Source organism: Pseudophryne corroboree, chromosome 6, assembly GCF_028390025.1.
Source record: "Pseudophryne corroboree isolate aPseCor3 chromosome 6, aPseCor3.hap2, whole genome shotgun sequence".
In the NCBI taxonomy this organism is placed as follows: Eukaryota; Metazoa; Chordata; class Amphibia; order Anura; family Myobatrachidae; genus Pseudophryne; species Pseudophryne corroboree.
The window spans coordinates 352,939,988-352,959,064 of NC_086449.1; the positions used below are offsets into that span (position 1 = coordinate 352,939,988).

The 19,077-nt window shown below is 47.1% G+C and overlaps 1 protein-coding gene across 3 annotated transcripts in view; it reads left to right on the top strand.

Moving 5' to 3' along the window:
* SCAPER (S-phase cyclin A associated protein in the ER) overlaps positions 1-19,077 on the top strand; it is a 725,664-nt gene that overhangs the window by 407,437 nt on the left and 299,150 nt on the right. For all 3 annotated transcript variants that reach the window (XM_063926586.1, XM_063926587.1, XM_063926588.1), the window contains exons 21-22: positions 2,386-2,451; positions 12,274-12,400. In XM_063926586.1, the coding sequence (XP_063782656.1) occupies positions 2,386-2,451; positions 12,274-12,400 (193 nt within the window). The remainder of the gene's footprint in view (positions 1-2,385; positions 2,452-12,273; positions 12,401-19,077) is intronic.

Genomic DNA, 19,077 nt, shown 5'->3' on the forward strand with positions numbered 1-19,077 from the left:
TCACGCCTCAACAGAAAACTTCGGAGGTATTGCGCCAGGTCTCCGGACCCTCATGCAGTAGCAGTAGACGCACTGGTAACACTGTGGGTGTTCGAATCGGTCTACGTGTTCCCTCCTCTTCCTCTCATCACGAAAGTGTTGAGGATCATAAGACGAAGAAGAGTACAGACGATACTCGTTGTCCCAGACTGGCCTCGAAAGGCTTGGTACTCGGAACTACAAGAGATGCTCACAGGAGACCCCTGGCCTCTTCCTCTGAGGGAAGACCTGTTGCAGCAGGGGCCCTGTGTATTTCAAGACTTACCGCGGTTACGTTTGACGGCATGGCGGTTGAACGCCGAATCCTAGCAAAAAAGGGGATTCCGGAAGAGGTCATCTCTACTTTAATAAAGGCTAGGAAGGAGGTGACGATAAAACATTATCACCGTATCTGGCGAAAGTATGTGTCTTGGTGTGAGACCAAGAATGCACCTACGGAAGATTTTCATTTGGGTCGTCTTCTCCATTTCCTACAGACAGGAGTGGATATGGGCCTGAAATTAGGCTCGGTTAAGGTACAGATTTCGGCCCTCTCGATTTTCTTTTAGAAGGAATTGGCTTCTCTTCCAGAAGTCCAGACATTCGTAAAGGGAGTGCTGCACATCCAGCCCCCTTTTGTGCCTCCAGTGGCACCATGGGACCTGAACGTGGTATTGCAGTTCCTAAAATCACACTGGTTTGAACCGCTTAACAAGGTTGAGTTGAAATTTCTTACCTGGAAGGTGGTAATGTTGTTGGCCTTAGCATCAGCAAGGCGAGTGTCAGAATTGGCGGCTCTATCACACAAGAGCCCCTACTTGATTTTTCATGTGGATCGAGCTGAATTGAGGACACGTCCGCAATTTTTGCCTAAAGTGGTTTCGTCGTTCCATATGAATCAACCTATAGTGGTGCCTGTGGCTACCGGTGACCTGGAGGATTCCAGATCCCTGGACGTAGTCAGGGCCTTCAAAATTTATGTAGCCAGGACGGCTAGAATTAGGAAAACAGAGGCTCTGTTTGTCCTGTATGCGGCCAATAAGATTGGCGCTCCTTCTTCAAAGCAGACTATTGCTCGCTGGATCTGTAATACGTTTCAGCAGGCTCACTCTACGGCTGGATTGCCGGTACCAAATTCGGTTAAGGCCCATTCCACTAGGAAGGTGGGCTCTTCTTGGGCGGCGGCCCGAGGCGTCTCGGCTTTACAACTTTGCCGAGCAACGACGTGGTCGGGGTCAAACACTTTTGCTAAATTCTACAAGTTTGATACCCTGGCTGATGAGGACCTAGCGTATGCTCAGTCGGTGCTGCAGAGTTGTCCGCACTCTCCCGCCCGATTGGATGCTTTGGTATAAACCCCATGGTCCTTACGGAGTCCCCAGCATCCTCTAGGACGTAAGAGAAAATAAGATTTTAAACCTACCGGTAAATCTATTTCTCCTAGTCCGTAGAGGATGCTGGGCGCCCGTCCCAGTGCGGAAACTCTGCAAGACTTGTATATAGTTGTTGCTTACATAAGGGTTATGTTACAGTTGACATCGGTCTTGGACCGTTACTGTTGTTTTTTGTTCATACTGTTAACTGGTTGTGTATGTTCCAGGTTACATGGTATGATTGGTGTGGGCTGGTATGAATCTTGCCCTTGGATTGCTAAATCCTGCCTTGTATTGTCCATCTCCTCTGGGCACAGTTCTCTAACTGAGGTCTGGAGGAGGGGCATAGAGGGAGGAGCCAGTGCACACCCATAGTCAAAGTTCTTTTTAGGTGCCCTATCTCCTGCAGAGCCTGTCTATACCCCATGGTCCTTACGGAGTCCCCAGCATCCTCTACGGACTAGGAGAAATAGATTTACCGGTAGGTTTAAAATCTTATTTTTCCAATTAAAAGATGCACTGTATCTACAGGTGTAGTGTTAAAGAACAGTAACAGTAACATGCCCTTTGAAAAGCATGACTGACCTCCAGGATTTAGACAGCTGAGAACATATTGTATATATCAGTTAATCATGTTTAAAGGGCTGAATAGATTAATGCATTTTTAAGGAAAAAAAATCTTTCCATTTTTGGTTGATTAATTCACCTTTGAGCGTTGGTGCTTCAGTGGTATTATAGGAAGATGGAAGATTGACTTCACAACTGTTATCATTGGTGAACCACACCTTCTGTAGCGTAACAACACTTGCTAAATTTTTAACCATTAAAACCATTCATATAAACTGCTGAAGGCATCCTTGTAGTAGATATAAAGTAAAAGTCTAGAAACACAAAGATACATACTGTATATAAGGATTGTGGAAGCGAGTAACAGAGACTATATATATATACTTTTGATTTCAGGTCGTCATATTGTTTTATATTTGTCTTTCAGAGCAAAAGAATATGAGAAAGCTGTGGAAGCTAAACCGCCTGTGTCTGATTCTCCATACAAAGCTAAGTGAGTACGAGGTCTGTTGTGATGGTGGTGTAGAAAGTCAGTGTATGTCTGTGCAGTTCAGCTATAATGTATGTTAATGCACTATGATCCTGTAATTATTATGCTATGAATATTCAATACATTTCTACATACACATTTCACTTTCTGTATTTGTTCTAATAACATTATTTAATATCAGACTACACTCTGATTACATTCAAGGAAGAATTATTTTACAAAAATGTACTAGTAGAGACATATATGAAAAATGTATATAATTTTTGTCTGCAAGATAAAAAGTCCGACTTTTGTCCACTTTTATGTACGACTATTTTTCATTTGACACAAGTCCTTTTATTCACAATCCATTGTCTAAAGCTGGGTAAACACAGGGACGTTGTGTACCCTGCCGATATGTCGGCCTGGCAGGTAGACATATTGGATCCTGGGTACACATTAGGCGATCTAATGAAGGTCGGAGTGACAAATCCCTCCTTCATTACGCATGCCGTGGTCGTTAGCGTTACCGCATCAAACCTTGCAATGTCGCTAGCGACCGCAGGCACCCGCAAATAGTGCACACACTCTGTGGCTCATTCAGATGTGGTCGCAAAACAGCTATTGTTTGCATGTTGATCAATGTTTTATTACTGTGCATGTGTTTGAGTCGTAATGTGCACACGCAGCGATTGAATTGTGGTCACACCGCAGTGCACACACGTAGATATACCTACAGCCGGAATCCCGACCACAACTGGATATTCACACTCAGCTAGTTGGTCCATGCCACCAACCGACTGGGTATGGACCCTGTGGCCAGCGAAGCGAGCCACTGGGCCTGATGCGTGACGAGCGCACTGACTATATCGCCGCTGGGATTCCAGCAGACGGGATGCCGCTGTCGGTATAGTGACAGCCGGCATCTTGTCTGCCGGGATTTCATACAGTATGTATCCCCACTGCAGACATTAGCAAGAGCATAGAAGGCTGATCTCTAAGGCCTGAGACTGATGAAGAGCGATGCCCCCTTTTTTTATTGTTTCAGTTTCAAGTTTTAGATGCACTGAGCATGTAAGGGACTGTGGTACTTTCACTGTGCCCTGCTCTGTGCTACCTGTTTAAAAAAGTACACAGATGCTTTTGATACAGGCAGCAGTGTTAGCAGTTATTTTCAACCATCCCTTCTACGAACCCTTGGTAGCAGCGAAACTTTAACAAGCTTTTATGAATGATACATTACAAAGCAGATCATACCCAGGACTGTCCTGTAGCGACAGACCAGGCAATATGACCTCAGAGTGCACACTTTGTCAAATTTGTTTGACCCTCTGTTTAAGTACACAAATGTATGATTTGGCTTGGTATCACTGGTGGTAGATCTTGGAACGTTCAGCCTGGTACTATACTTCATCTTTGATAAAACAACTTTAAACAGAATCCCCAATTTATCCAAGGCATTTTATCCAAGATTGTCACTGACAAAGTTACTAATCTTGCTGTATTAGAATGCTCACTTTCTTCTTTGGGGTCCATGGTCTCCACAGGGTTAATCCTTAACCTTGGGTATTATCTGGTGGAGACCAGGACTGGCATCGAACAATAAAGCTTTGTGAGCCTCCCGGGATGCACTGGGGTTCTCTCCCTTCATACTCCAACCCCATGCTCAGGCACTTCAGGTTTTTGGTGTCAGCATGGAGCTGGTCACACTGAACAGTGGCTGCACACTGCAGGCCAAGCTTTTACTTTTTAAATTTATTATTATTATTATTATCCTTTATTTATATGGCGCCACAAGGGTTCCGCAGCGCCCAATTACAGAGTACATATGCACATAGTTAAAACAGGAAAACAGTGACTTACAGTTGAAGACAATTTAGGACAAGTACAGGGTAACTAAGCATAACTACACCAGTAAACATAGAGATAAGTTCCTGGTGGCCAAAAAACTGCGTGATTTGGGCAGTTGAGGATTATTAAAGTAAGAAAAGGATAAGCACATGAGGGAAGAGGGCCCTACTCATGAGAGCTTACATTCTAAGGGGAGGGGTAGACAGACAGGGGTGACACAGATGGGGTACATAGCGTGGAACAGAGGGTTAGGGTGAGATTTGGCTGGGTTTGGTAAATGTAAAATGTTTCTTTTTTTCTTGTTTCTTTTGAGCAATATACATCTGGCAGTCCAAATGGATGCGCCAACACCCCCACCAGGCCGCAAAACCACAATTGGGGAGTGATTTCAGCGGGACCCCTGGCAATACACCATTACTAGCAGAGGCACAGGGGTACCCAGGACTGCAACCAGATCACTGGGGGACAGGTAAGGCGGGCTCCCACTTGCGGGACCCATGTATTTCACAGTCCATTTACCGCTGAGGTGCTCCTGGACCATTAAGTGTTCTTGTGGCCGCACTAGATGACCAGGGCTTTAATGTATACTAGTGCTGGGGACACAGACAGGCCAGAAGAACCGGTGGTGACATTCAGCATAGGGGAGGTCAGCGCTTCTCCAGCGGCCCCTCCCCCATCTCAGGGTGCCATTCCACAGTTGTCTTCCTGCCATGGGCTGCTCCTTCCTCACCCTCCTCCTTCACAGAGAGAAGCCTGGCAGCTATTTTCTGAGCTCTGCAGATCTCCAGGAGCGGAGGGCAGAATCTCTCGGTATACTTTTACCACATAGCAGGTTATACAAAGCGCTGTATCCTACCAAGCCTCTTCTACAGAGCAGGGTAGTTGATATGGGTTGGGTATGTGTTACCATCGCGGTCGCCACAGGTTCTATTCCCACTGTATGGGTGTTGTGGACACCCACGAGTGGGAATAGTCCCTGCTAGTCACCATGCTGACTGCAGGGATTGTGAGGGGGCGGGATGTAGGTGACTACATCCCGTTGATATCAGTGCCCATTGCAGTTAAACTGTTTATTCTGCATTGTATGTGACTTATGCTAGTACTGCTGCATGTTTTCAATCTCTCTCTGTCTGATATTGCTTTCCCTCTTTCACTTAAAAACCTGTGAAAACTGGTGTGCTTGGGGTTATACTGTATTTGCCACACTGTACTGTAAATTGTAATTTGTGTACGCACCTTGTCACATACTACTCCTGTTACATGCTGCACATTGCCATAATTGTGGGTGTACACAGTAATTCTGCTATGTCTAACAAACCTAAGACCAAGCAGGCTTTTACAATGGTAGCATGTAAAACCTGTAACACAGAGGTTTTACCTCAGGAATTGTCACAGGATGGTCAGTACACAACCTGTTTGGAGCCTCCCAGCGCCTTCAGCACTTGTACAAGAACCCCCATGGGCATCTTTTACCACATTGCTGACTAAGATTGCTGACCATATTGCTACCCCACCTGTGGCTTCCCCTATGGGTATACCACAACCACTGCAGCCTGTGGCTCCCCCTATGGATATACCACAACCACTGCAGCCCTCAATGGCTCCCTCTATAGAATTTCCACATTCATTACAGCCTGTTTATCAGGCAATTGCAGCCCCACCCATCCCTACCTCATTGTTGGACTCATTCTCTAGCTCTATGCAGAGCTTGGCTGCTTCCTCGGCTGTTTTTCATGATGCAGGGTCAAGGTACATTGCCTGCACCCGCTACTTCTAAGCAGCCTGTGCCTTTCTCGCAGTCTACCTCCCTCTCTGATTCAGACAAATTATTAGATAATGCCGGGCAAGCTGAGGTTTCAGACGCGATGAGGCCCCACCTACGTTTCATGTGGCTGCATTAATTAAGGCTGTGAAGTTGTCACCTCAGCTATAGGATGCTGAACCAGCCCCCACAACTAAAGATTATCTGCGTAAATGGCAGAAGGTAGTTTTAGCAGAGTTTCCTCACTCGGACCACTTCACAGAAGCCATGAGCAAGGCATGGAAAACTCCTACTAAGAAATTTCTGGTCTCTAAGAAGCTCAGCTCCTTTTATCCGCTACCATCAGCTGATTGTACGAAATGGGAGACTCCACCTACAGTGGATGCTCATGTGACACATTTAATTCAAAGTTCAATACTCCCTCAGCTCTGGACACGGTCCTCTTGTCCTCTAAGGCTTCCGCTGTTTCCATTACAGCTTGCTGAATTGTGTGGCTCCAATCTTGGAAAGAAGAGTCAGACGCAAAGAAGGCCCTGGAAGCCTTGCCATATACAGGCGACCTCCTGTTTGGGTCGGACCTGGACAAAATTGTTGAGAAATTGGATACCTCTAAGACAGCCTGTCTACCATCAGTCTCATGGTCTTCGTCCTTTAGGTCCTTTTGCAGCATGGCAAGGCCAAAGGTCTGACATTTGCGAGAGGGTCTGGCACAGTCAGTACTTTCAAACCCAAGACCAAACAGGCTTGGGCTGCCAGATGTCCAACTACCAAGCTAGAGGACAAACCCTCTACCGGATGGGGTGGGCCTCCCAGGTTGGGAGGCAGACTTCTTCAATTCGCCAACATATGGTGTCAAGTCACCACCGACGCCTGGGTCCTAGAAATGGTCTCTCACGCTCTTTCCTTCCTGAAGCGTCCCCCCAGACAATATTTCCCTACTATGTCATTGGACCCTGGCAAAACACAAATGCTGTCTTGAGTCATACGATCCCTCCTACAGTCGGGGGTCATCATCCCTGTTCTACAGTCTCAGCAGGGTCAGGGGTTCTATTCTACCTTCTTTTTGGTACAGAAACCAAATGGATCATACCGTCCAATTCTGAATCTGAAATTGCTGAACAACTACCTTAAGGTCCCCAGGTTCCGTATGGAAACTGTATGGTCCATTGCCCTGGCTATGCGACCTGGAGACTATATGGTCTCCCTTAGTATTCAGGATGCGTACTTCCATGTACCTATTGCACCCTGTCATCAATTATATCTCCACTTTGTACCGCAACATCATTTCCAATTCCAGGCCCTTCCCTTAGGACTGTCTACAGGCCCCAGAGTGTTCACCAAACTCATGGTGGTGATGGCGGCCACTCTCCGGAAATGGGAAATTCAGATATTGCCTTACCTGGATGACCTACTTTCTTTTGGCGCAGTGCTGGAAAGTAACCTACTGCAGACGGTCACCTTCCTTCAGTACCATGGATGGCTAATCAACTGGCCCAAATCCTCGCTCATCCCATCCCAAAAGATGCAGCACCTGGGAGCACTACTGGATGCCAGAGTACAACGCAAATTCCTCCCTCAGCACAAAATTGAAATGTTGCAGTTGTGCATCCGCAACCTGCTCTGCAGTCCAAGGGTCTTGGTTCATTCAGCAATGCAGACCCTAGGCTCCATGGTCTCGACATGTTGGAATATGTCCAATTTTACTCCAGGCCTCTTTAGTGCCTCATACTCACTGAATAGACTGGGTCACTTTCTCAAATCGAATCCCAGACCTTGATTCTACCCCAATCTCTTCGGGCATATGGTGGTTACACAGGGCCAATTTAAACAGGGGCCGACCATTCTGGATTCCACACTGGTCAATCCTCACCATGGACGCCAATCTCAGGGGATGGGGGGTTGTCACAGGCAGTCATCCTTTCATGGTCACTGGTCTCTGATGTAAAAGGATCTCCCAATCAACATCCTGGAACTTCGAGCTGTCTACCGGGCCCTTCTCATGGCCCAGGCCCTGCCCTAGGGTCCTCCAGTACAAATCAAATCGGACAACGCCACGACAGTGACATATATAAATCGACAGGGAAGCACTCGCAGTGTGGCAGCGATGCAAGAGGTGACATGGATTCTCGCCTGGGCAGAACTCCACCTCCCAGCCATATCTGTAATCTTCATTCCAGGAGTCCTCAACTGGGAAGCAGACTTCCTCAGTTGACAGAACATTCACGCAGAGGAATGTTCTCTACACCCAGAGGTCTTTCAGATACTGGTGCGTAAATGGGGACTTCCAGACATCAGTCTCATGGTCTCCAGACACAATCACAAGGTTCCAGTGTACAGGGCCAGGACACGAGATCCAAGAGTGAGCTTCGTGGTCACTTGCACAGTCCCCTGGGTACTGCTACAATTCAAAGAGGATGGGGGCACGATCATACTGGTGGCTCCAGCATGACCCTGACGCCATTGATTCACGGATCTAATAGATCTCTCCATAGAGCAGCCCTTCCCTATACCTCTTCATCCGTACCTACTCTCTCAAGGGCCTTGTCTCCCAGAGCTGGATTAAGGGCCACATGGGCCTGGAGCAGAAAATTTCAAGGGCCTATACTGAGAAGGGAAGGAGCTGTGACCAGTGTTGTGTGGGTGTGGCCAGAGCCATGTGGGTGTGTACACCCGTTACACTATGTGCCCCGCTGTCTCCCTAAATACATAAACATAGAAAAATTTGATAATTTTGTGAGAAAATTACAAAAACAATTAAAATTCTTATGAATTATGATTGTTTGGCCAGCTGTGAGCCTGGTCATCATCCTGCTGCCAGCACGATGGGCATATTTTTATGTGGAGGCCTGGAGCTGGAGCTCCATCTGCCCCATTGTTAATCTGGCCCTGCTCCCTCCATTCGGGCCTCCCTCATCTGTCTTTGATGGCGTGGCTCTTAAGACATCCCTCCTTAGAGATAAAGGTTTCTCCAGTGGTTCAGGCTCGGAAACCAGCCTCAGCTTGCATTTATCACCAGATTTGGTACTCCTATTTCCAGTGATGTACTCATCGTAACTACGACCCTACGGTTCTTCGGATACCTAGGTTGTTAGCCTTCTTGCAGGCAGGCCAGGCCATGGGTCTTCGCCTGGCTTCTCTCAAGGTTCAGGTCTCAGCTTTGTCCGTCTGGTTCCAGAAGAGACTGGCTCTTTTACCGGATGTGCATACCTTCCTTTGATGGCGCTTTGGGACCTCTCCTTGGTACTTCGAGCCTTACAACACAGTACTTTTGAACCTCTGGAACAGGTTGACCTCAAATGGCTCACTGCCAAGACTCTTTTTCTGCTGGCTATTGCCTCAGCCAGTAGAGTCTCCAACTTCGGAGCTCTCTCTTGTCGCTCCCCATTTATGATATTCAACCAGGACCGAGCGGTCCTTCGGACTAAGAGTGGATTCCTACCTAAGGTAGTGTCTAATTTTCATATCAGCGAACCAATTGTGATACCAGCCTTTCAGGAATCTGGTCTCTTACCAGAGAAAGCTTTGTTGGATGTGGTCTGTGCTCTTAAATCTACGTTGACCAAACTAGTTCTGTTAGAAAAACAGATTCATTATTCATCCTCTGTGGTTTCCACAAACGGAGCTGGCCTGCCAATAAACAGACATTGGCACGTTGGCTTCGCTTAACCATCTCACAGGCTTACTCGCAGGCTGATATTCCTGTTCCAATTACAGTAACGACCTATTCTACTTGCTCTGTGGCTCCTTTGTGGGCAGCACGCCATGGAGCGTCTGCTGAACTATTATGTAAGGCTGCTACATGGTCTTTTGCCCACACGTTTCTTAGGTTCTATGCCTTTGGTACGTTTGCCTCTCAGGATGCAACCTTTGACCACCAAGTCCTCCTTTCAGCTTTGTAGCGTTCCCTCCCTATAACAACTGCTTTGGGACATCCCAAGGTTAAGGATTAACCCTGAAGAGACCATGGACCCAAAGAAGAAAATAAAGAGTTGTGGTAAAATTTACCTACGTTAACTCTTTTTCTTCAAGGTCCATGGGATCCACAGGGTGCCCACCCTGATGCACCACACTTCAATGGTTTGTCTTTACGGTCACCAGTTCCCTTCTCTTCTCTATGCGAGTGTGATTTTCTGTGTCTACCATACTTCCTTCTCTCCTTTCTCCAGCTCCTGCTTTGGGCCTGGTAACTAAAACTGAAGCGCCTGAGCAAGGGAGCAGGGTATGAAGGGAGAGGACCCCAGTGCATCCTGGGAGGCTCACAAAGCTTTATTGTTCAGTGCCAGTCCTGGTCTCCACCAGATCATATCCAAGGTTAAGGATTAACCCTGTGGAGACCATGGACCCCAAAGAAAAAGAGTTAACGAAGATAAGTTTTACCATAACTCGTTCTTTTGTACAAGTCCTGAAAGCATACTGTATAGATGGATTGGAATGCCAGCGGTCAGAATACCGACGCATGGATCCCGGTCGCCAGAATGCTGGCAACAGGCCAAGCGCAAAGAGTCCCATTGCAGGCTTGCTGCGCTCGCCACACTGCAGGCAAGGTGGCTCGTTGCGCTCGCCACAGGTTTTATTCCCACTCTGTGGGTGTCGTGGACACCCACGAGTGGGAATAGCCCTGGCGCCACTGCCGGCATTCTGGCGGCCGGGATCCCGGCGTTGATATTCTGACCACTGGGATGTTGACTACATCCCATTTAGATTTGTTCCAGATTCTGCAGAAAATGTAAAGTATGGGTCAGAATGCATTTTATCTAGATGTGATGACATAAATATGTATTAGAAATAAACGTATATTTGTCTATGCATGTTTGGAGCAGCTAATTAAATGAAACTGAATGTTTCATAGCAAAAAAAAAACTTGTGGACGTTTCTAGGTTAAATCTGCTTCCGTCACTCATTTAATAGCCCATGCCATTCCCTCCCAAGTAATATCTTTTTATCCATGTATTTGATACAGTAAGTACTAATTAATGTCTAGTTAAGAGTATAGTCCATGTTTTAAGGATATGCATGCTTGAGTCCAGATGGTTATATCAAATTAATTGATGTTCTAATTAAGTCACCTTTTCTCATGGTTTTCCTTAAAACCTGGACTGTGATGGTGGAGTTTGGGAAACTCTGGTCTAGACCATTATTATAAACACATAGCCCAAACCTTTTTGAAGTACGGCATCCTATCATTTTTTTTCACGGCACCCCTAGGCCAAAAGTTTCTTATTGAGAAATTTATAAAGAAATATTAAATTAAGTAAATTGTGTTTATATTTCATCCTTAGGATTAATTGTGTGGTGAGGGATAAGATTTGCTTCTGTTTGTCCACATATTTTATGATTGGCATCCACCATCACTGGTTGCGCCTATTACCTTGACCATAAGTGGTCCTGGACCACCAACCCAAGGCATCCCTGCAAGTGCCCTGAGCACCCCAGGGTGAATAGGCACACAGTTTGAGAACCACTGACATAGGGGGTTATCCAATAACCCGCGGTCAATGACTTTGGGTTATTGTATCGCCGGGGGCTATCCAGTTAGCTTCGAAGCAGCGCACTCCTCCCCCCGATGCTGGCACTTATCCGTGATAGGTGGCCTACCGGAGCCCAATTTCGACCAATCAAAACTGCCTCTAATTGGATACCACAATAATGACCGTTGGTTATCCATCCGTTTTGACCGGCCGAAATGTCATTGGGACTAATTGAATACCCCCCATAGCCATTTATCCCTCCTCCCACGCTCACTTGGTATTCATGCAGAGCTGGGCCTGAAAGTAGTTTAGTAGAAGAAAGATTTATTCCTTCAGTATTTGTTCATGCCAACGTTTTGAATGTCACCATTTATTATAATTCACAATTTCGACACTTAACAGGACAGAATGTCAACAGTGCTGGTTAGGGTTAGGCTCAGACACTTAATTTACATTTTAAAAAAAATGTCAGTGTTGAAATTGCAAATGGTAGCATTTGACTGATTGACCTCATGTCCACATCAACATTCTGAATATCAACAATTTTATACCACACCCATGCCTTACCTGCTGCTTGGTAGCTCATTAATCAGTCCACTGCTGCCAGCCTTGTCAACAGAGAAGTACGCCAGCTATGAGACCACTAAACCATGTACCAGCCCAGAGTAGTAAATAAAATAGGGAGCTTAGCTGAACTTTAACAAACATATGTACAGTGAGAGTATGCTGTTTTTGAATATTGTATTATATTTGTTGTGTTTTCAGGCTGCAGCGACTTACCAAAGATCTCCAGAAACAGTTGCAATCACAAGACAGTGGGCTCTCTGCCTCCAATAAAGTGTCTGCTCTGGACAGAGCTCTAGGAGAAGTCACCAGAATCCTAGAAAAGCAGGTAAAGCCAATCTGCTAATTTCATATAATATAAAATCATTGCTTCAGGGTAGTGTATTAGACATGTTGCCCACAAAGTACACCTGTCTGCTCTGCACAACACTATACATGCACCAATCACCAGTAAGCACTCTAGTTGTATGTAATGGACTTGAAGGAAAATGCATGCTTGTTATTGATCAAGGCCTCTGATGTAAGGAAGGTACTGCTTTTGACTGGATCATGACTGGTATCTATAACTAGGCTTGCCATAGCATCCCTTCAATAAGGGACACCTATGATTTACACAGGTTCTGTGGTTGGCTAAAATCAAGCCTGCATTTCTCTAACGTCCTAAGTGGATGCTGGGGACTCCGTAAGGACCATGGGGAATAGCGGCTCCGCAGGAGACTGGGCACAAAAGTAAAGCTTTAGAACTACCTGGTGTGCACTGGCTCCTCCCCCTATGACCCTCCTCCAAGCCTCAGTTAAGATTTTGTGCCCGAACGAGAAGGGTGCACACTAGGTGGCTCTCCTGAGCTGCTTAGTGAAAAGTTTAGTTTTAGGTTTTTTATTATCAGTGAGACCTGCTGGCAACAGGCTCACTGCATCGAGGGACTAAGGGGAGAAGAAGCGAACTCACCTGCGTGCAGAGTGGATTGGGCTTCTTAGGCTACTGGACATTAGCTCCAGAGGGACGATCACAGGCCCAGCCATGGATGGGTCCCAGAGCCGCGCCGCCGGCCCCCTTACAGAGCCAGAAGAAGAAGAGGTCCGGAAAATCGGCGGCAGAAGACGTCCTGTCTTCAACAAGGTAGCGCACAGCACTGCAGCTGTGCGCCATTGCTCTCAGCACACTTCACACTCCGGTCACTGAGGGTGCAGGGCGCTGGGGGGGGGCGCCCTGAGACGCAATAAAAACACCTTGGATGGCAAAAAATGCATCACATATAGCTCCTGGGCTATATGGATGCATTTAACCCCTGCCAGAATACATAGAAAAACGGGAGATAAGGGGGCGGAGCCTATCTCCTCAGCACACTGGCGCCATTTTCCCTCACAGCTCCGTTGGAGGGAAGCTCCCTGGCTCTCCCCTGCAGTCACTACACTACAGAAAGGGTTAAAAAAGAGAGGGGGGGCACTAATTACGCGCAGTATTAAAGATACAGCAGCTATAAGGGGAAAAACACTTATATAAGGTTATCCCTGTATATATATAGCGCTCTGGTGTGTGCTGGCAAACTCTCCCTCTGTCTCCCCAAAGGGCTAGTGGGGTCCTGTCCTCTATCAGAGCATTCCCTGTGTGTGTGCTGTATGTCGGTACGTTTGTGTCGACATGTATGAGGAGAAAAATGATGTGGAGACGGAGCAGATTGCCTGTAATAGTGATGTCACCCCCTAGGGGGTCGACACCTGAGTGGATGAACTGTTGGAAGGAATTACGTGACAGTGTCAGCTCTGTATAAAAGACAGTGGTTGACATGAGACAGCCGGCTACTCAGCTTGTGCCTGTCCAGACGTCTCATAGGCCGTCAGGGGCTCTAAAGCGCCCGTTACCTCAGATGGCAGATATAGACGCCGACACGGATACTGACTCCAGTGTCGACGGTGAAGAGACAAATGTGACTTCCAGTAGGGCCACACGTTACATGATGGAGGCAATGAAAAATGTTTAATACGAGTACCACCAAAAAAGGGGTATTATGTTCGGTGAGGAAAAACTACCTGTAGTTTTCCTGAATCTGAGAAATTAAATGACGTGTGTGATGATGCGTGGGTTTCCCCCGATAACAACTGATAATTTCTAAAATGTTATTGGCATTATATCCTTTCCCGCCAGAGGTTAGGGTGCGTTGGGAAACACCCCCTAGGGTGAATAAAGCGCTCACATGCTTGTAAGGTCTCTACCCTCTCCTGAGATGGCCGCCCTTAAGGATCCTGCTGATAGAAAGCAGGAGGGTATCCTAAAATGTATTTACACACATACTGGTGTTATACTGCGACCAGCAATCGCCTCAGCCTGGATGTGCAGTGCTGGGTTGGCGTGGTCGGATTCCCTGACTGAAAATATTGATACCCTAGATAGGGACAGTATATTTTTGCCTATAGAGCATTCAAAAGATGCATTTCTATATATGCGTGATGCACAGCGGAATATTTGCAGGCTGGCATCAAGTCTAAGTGCGTTGTCCATTTCTACCAGTAGAGGGTTATGGACACGACAGTGGTCAGGTGATGCGGATTTCAAACGGCATTTGGAAGCAACATGAGAAGACGCCGTATTATCAGGCGCAGTCTTTTCGTGGACAAGCGGGAAAAAGGTTCTTCATTTCTGCCCCGTGACAGAGGGAGAGGAAAAAGGCTGCAGAAATCAGCCAGTTCCCAGGAACAGAAACCCTCTCCCGCCTCTGCCAAGCCCTCAGTATGACGCTGGGGCTTTACAAGCAGAATCAGGCACGGTGGGGGGCCCGTCTCAATGAATTTCAGCGCGCAGTGGGCTCACTCGCAAGTAGACCCCTGGATCCTTCAGGTGATATCTCAGGGGTACAAATTGGAATTCGAGACGTCTCCCCCTCGCCGTTTCCTAAAGTCGGCTTTACCGATGTCTCCTTCTGACAGGGAGACAGTTTTGGAAGCCATTCACAAGCTGTATTCCCAGCAGGTGATAATCAAGGTACCCCTCCTGCAACAGGGAACGGGGTATTATTCCACACTGTTGTGGTACCGAAGCCGGACGGCTCGGTGAGACCGATTCTAAATCTAAAATCTTTGAACACTTACATACAGAGGTTCAAATTCAAGATTGAGTCACTCAGAGCAGTGATTGCGAACCTGGAAGAAGGGGACTACATGATATCTCGGGACATCAAGGATGCTTACCTTCATGTCCAAATTTACCCTTCTCACCAAGGGTACCTCAGGTTTATGGTACAGAACTGTCACTATCAGTTCAGACGCTGCCGTATGGATGGTCCACGGCACCCCGGGTCTTTACCAAGGTAATGGCCGAAATGATGATATTCCTTCGAAGGAAGGGAATTTTAGTTATCCCTTACTTGGACGATTCCCTGATAAGGGTAAGATCCAGGGAACAGTTGGAGGTCGGTGTAGCACTATCTCAGGTAGTGTTGCGGCAGCACGATTGGATTCTCAATATTCCAAAATCGCAGCTGGTTCCGACGACTCGTCTTCTGTTCCTAGGGAGGATCCTGGACACAGTCCAGAAAAAGGTGTTTCTCCCGGAGGAGAAAGCCAGGGAGTTATCCGAGCTAGTCAGGAACCTCCTAAAACCGAGCCAAGTCTCAGTGCATCAATGCACAAGGGTTCTGGGTAAAATGGTGGCTTCCTACGAAGCAATCCCATTCGGCAGATTCCACGCAAGAACTTTCCAGTGGGACCTGCTGGACAAATGGTCCGGGTCGCATCTTCAGATGCATCAGCGGATAACCCTGTCACCAAGAACAAGGGTGTCCCTCCTGTGTTGGTTGCAGAGTGCTCATCTTCTAGAGGGCCGCAGATTCGGCATTCAGGACTGGGTCCTGGTGACCACGGATGCCAGCCTGCGAGGCTGGGGAGCAGTCACACAGGGAAGGAATTTCCAGGGTTTATGGTCAAGCCTGGAGACATCACTTCACATAAATATCCTGAAGCTAAGGGCCATTTACAATGCTCTAAGCTTAGCAAGACCTCTGCTTCAAGGTCAGCCGGTGTTGATCCAGTCGGACAACATCACGGCAGTCACCCACGTAAACAGACAGGGTGGCACAAGAAGCAGGAGGGCAATGGCAGAAGCTGCAAGGATTCTTCGCTGGGTGGAAAATCATGTGATAGCACTGTCAGCAATTCCGGGAGTGGACAACTGGGAAGCAGACTTCCTCAGCAGACACGACCTCCACCCGGGAGAGTGGGGACTTCACCCAGAAGTCTTCCACATGATTATAAACCGTTGGGAAAAACTCGACAGGTATTGCGCCAGGTCAAGGGACCCTCAGGCAATAGCTGTAGACGCTCTGGTAACACCGTGGGTGTACCAGTCAGTGTATGTGTTCCCTCATCTGCCTCTCATACTCAAGGTACTGAGATTGATAAGATGGAGAGGAGTAAGCACTATATTCGTGGCTCCGGATTGGCCAAGAAGGACTTGGTAACCGGAACTTCAAGAGATGCTCACGGAGGATCCGTGGCCTCTACCTCTAAGAAGGGACCTGCTCCAGCAAGGACCCTGTCTGTTCCAAGACTTACCGCGGCTGCGTTTGACGGCATGGCGGTTGAACGCCGGATCCTGAAGGAAAAAAAAAAAGGCATTCCGGATGAAGTCATCCCTATCCTGATCAAAGCCAGGAAGGATGTAACCACAAAACATTATCACCGCATTTGGCGAAAATATGTTGCGTGGTGCGAGGCCAGTAAGGCCCGACGGAGGAAATTCAACTGGGTCGATTCCTACATTTCCTGCAAACAGGAGTGTCTATGGGCCTGAAATTGGGGTCCATTAAGGTTCAAATTTCGGCCCTGTCAATTTTCTTCCAAAAAGAACTAGCTTCAGTCCCTGAAGTTCAGACGTTGTAAAAGGGGTACTGCATATACAGCCTCCTTTTGTGCCTCCAGTGGCACCTTGAGATCTCAATGTAGTTTTTGGGTTCCAAAAGTCACATTGGTTTGAACCACTTAAATCTGTGGAGTTAAAATATCTCACATGGAAAGTGGTCATGCTGTTGGCCCTGGCCTGGGCCAGGCGCGTGTCAGAATTGGCGGCTTTATCCTGTAAAAGCCCTTATCTGATTTTCCATTCGGACAGGGCGGAATTGAGGACTCGTCCTCAGTTTCTCCCTAAGGTGGTTTCAGCGTTTCACCTGAACCAACCTATTGTGGTGCCTGCGGCTACTAGGGACTTGGAGGACTCCAAGTTGCTAGACGTTGTCAGGGCCCTGAAAATATATGTTTCCAGGACGGCTGGAGTCAGAAAATCTGACTCGCTGTTTATCCTGTATGCACCCAACAAGCTGGGTGCTCCTGCTTCTAAGCAGACTATTGCTCGTTGGATTTGTAGTACAATTCAGCTTGCACATTCTGTGGCAGGCCTGCCACAGCCAAAAATCTGTAAATGCCCACTCCACAAGGAAGATGGGCTCATCTTGGGCGGCTGCCCGAGGGGTCTCGGCTTTACAACTTTGCCGAGCAGCTACTTGGTCAGGAGCAAATACGTTTGTAAAATTCTACAAAATTGATACCCTGGCTGAGGAGGACCTGGAGTTCTCTCATTTGGTGCTGCAGAGTCATCCGCACTCTCCCGCCCGTTTGGGAGCTTTGGTATAATCCCCATGGTCCTTACGGAGTCCCCAGCATCCACTTAGGATGTTAGAGAAAATAAGAATTTACTTACCGATAATTCTATTTCTCGTAGTCCGTAGTGGATGCTGGGCGCCCATCCCAAGTGCGGATTGTCTGCAATACTGGTACATAGTTATTGTTACCAAAAAAAAAAAAAAAAAATCGGGTTATTGCTGTAGTGACCCATCTTTTCTAGAGGCTCCTCTGTTATCATGCTGTTAACTGGGTTTAGATCACGAGTTGTACGGTGTGATTGGTGTGGCTGGTATGAGTCTTACCCGGGATTCAAAATCCTTCCTTATTGTGTACGCTCGTCCGGGCACAGTATCCTAACTGAGGCTTGGAGGAGGGTCATAGGGGGAGGAGCCAGTGCACACCAGGTAGTTCTAAAGCTTTACTTTTGTGCCCAGTCTCCTGCGGAGCCGCTATTCCCCATGGTCCTTACGGAGTCCCCAGCATCCACTACGGACTACGAGAAATAGAATTATCGGTAAGTAAATTCTTATTTTTACCTGGTTCTAATCAGCCATAGAACCTGTATAGATCATAGGCGTCCTGGATTAAAGGGATATTATGGCAAGCCTAACTATAACAGACCTGCCTCACAGGTGACTCTGAGATGACAGCATACTAATGAGGTCGTAGACGGGGTGAGCAGGGATTCCCAAAAATGGGAGAGAAACACAGGTCCATGTTTCATTCAAGTGTTTCTGTGTCTTCTAAGACTTGTGCCCGTTAAAATATGCTGAATATAGTATTTATATATGTTTGATATTATCACTACCAAGAAATAACTGTTGCTCAGATGCATGCATGCCGTATATGTGTAAGGGTATCTGTTTAAGAATTGAGGATTATTATATAGATACCTTTACCTACATGGCCTGTATGTATCTGAGAAACAGTTACTCCTTATGGATAACACCAGTAACAAGCCTCTCCCCCCTCGGCTCCCCTCCTGTGGCTTCCACTGCTGGCGACAGAGATGGGATAGCCTTCCTGCAGTAAAGGACAGACCTGTAAGCATACCTCCCCACATGACCCATTCCAGGAGGGACAAAATGCTCTGTTCCTGGACTTCCCTGTTAATGTAGGATTGCCGTTGCCTGTGTTGAACTAGTTAATGGATAAGAAAGGTGTTTCACCGCAGGTAACAACAATCAGGAACCGAGCATTTTGTCCTTCCTGGAATGGGTCATGTTGGGAGGCATGCTTTGTAAGTAAGGCAAGAACAAGATACGGCGAGCTATATGCTTTGTCTTTTCTTACTAATTGTATGATAAGTATAATTTCTACTGCACACCTGATCTGAATAGGAGAGTTGCATACAAATGTATACATTTTGGTATTTGTTATAAAGAAACAAAT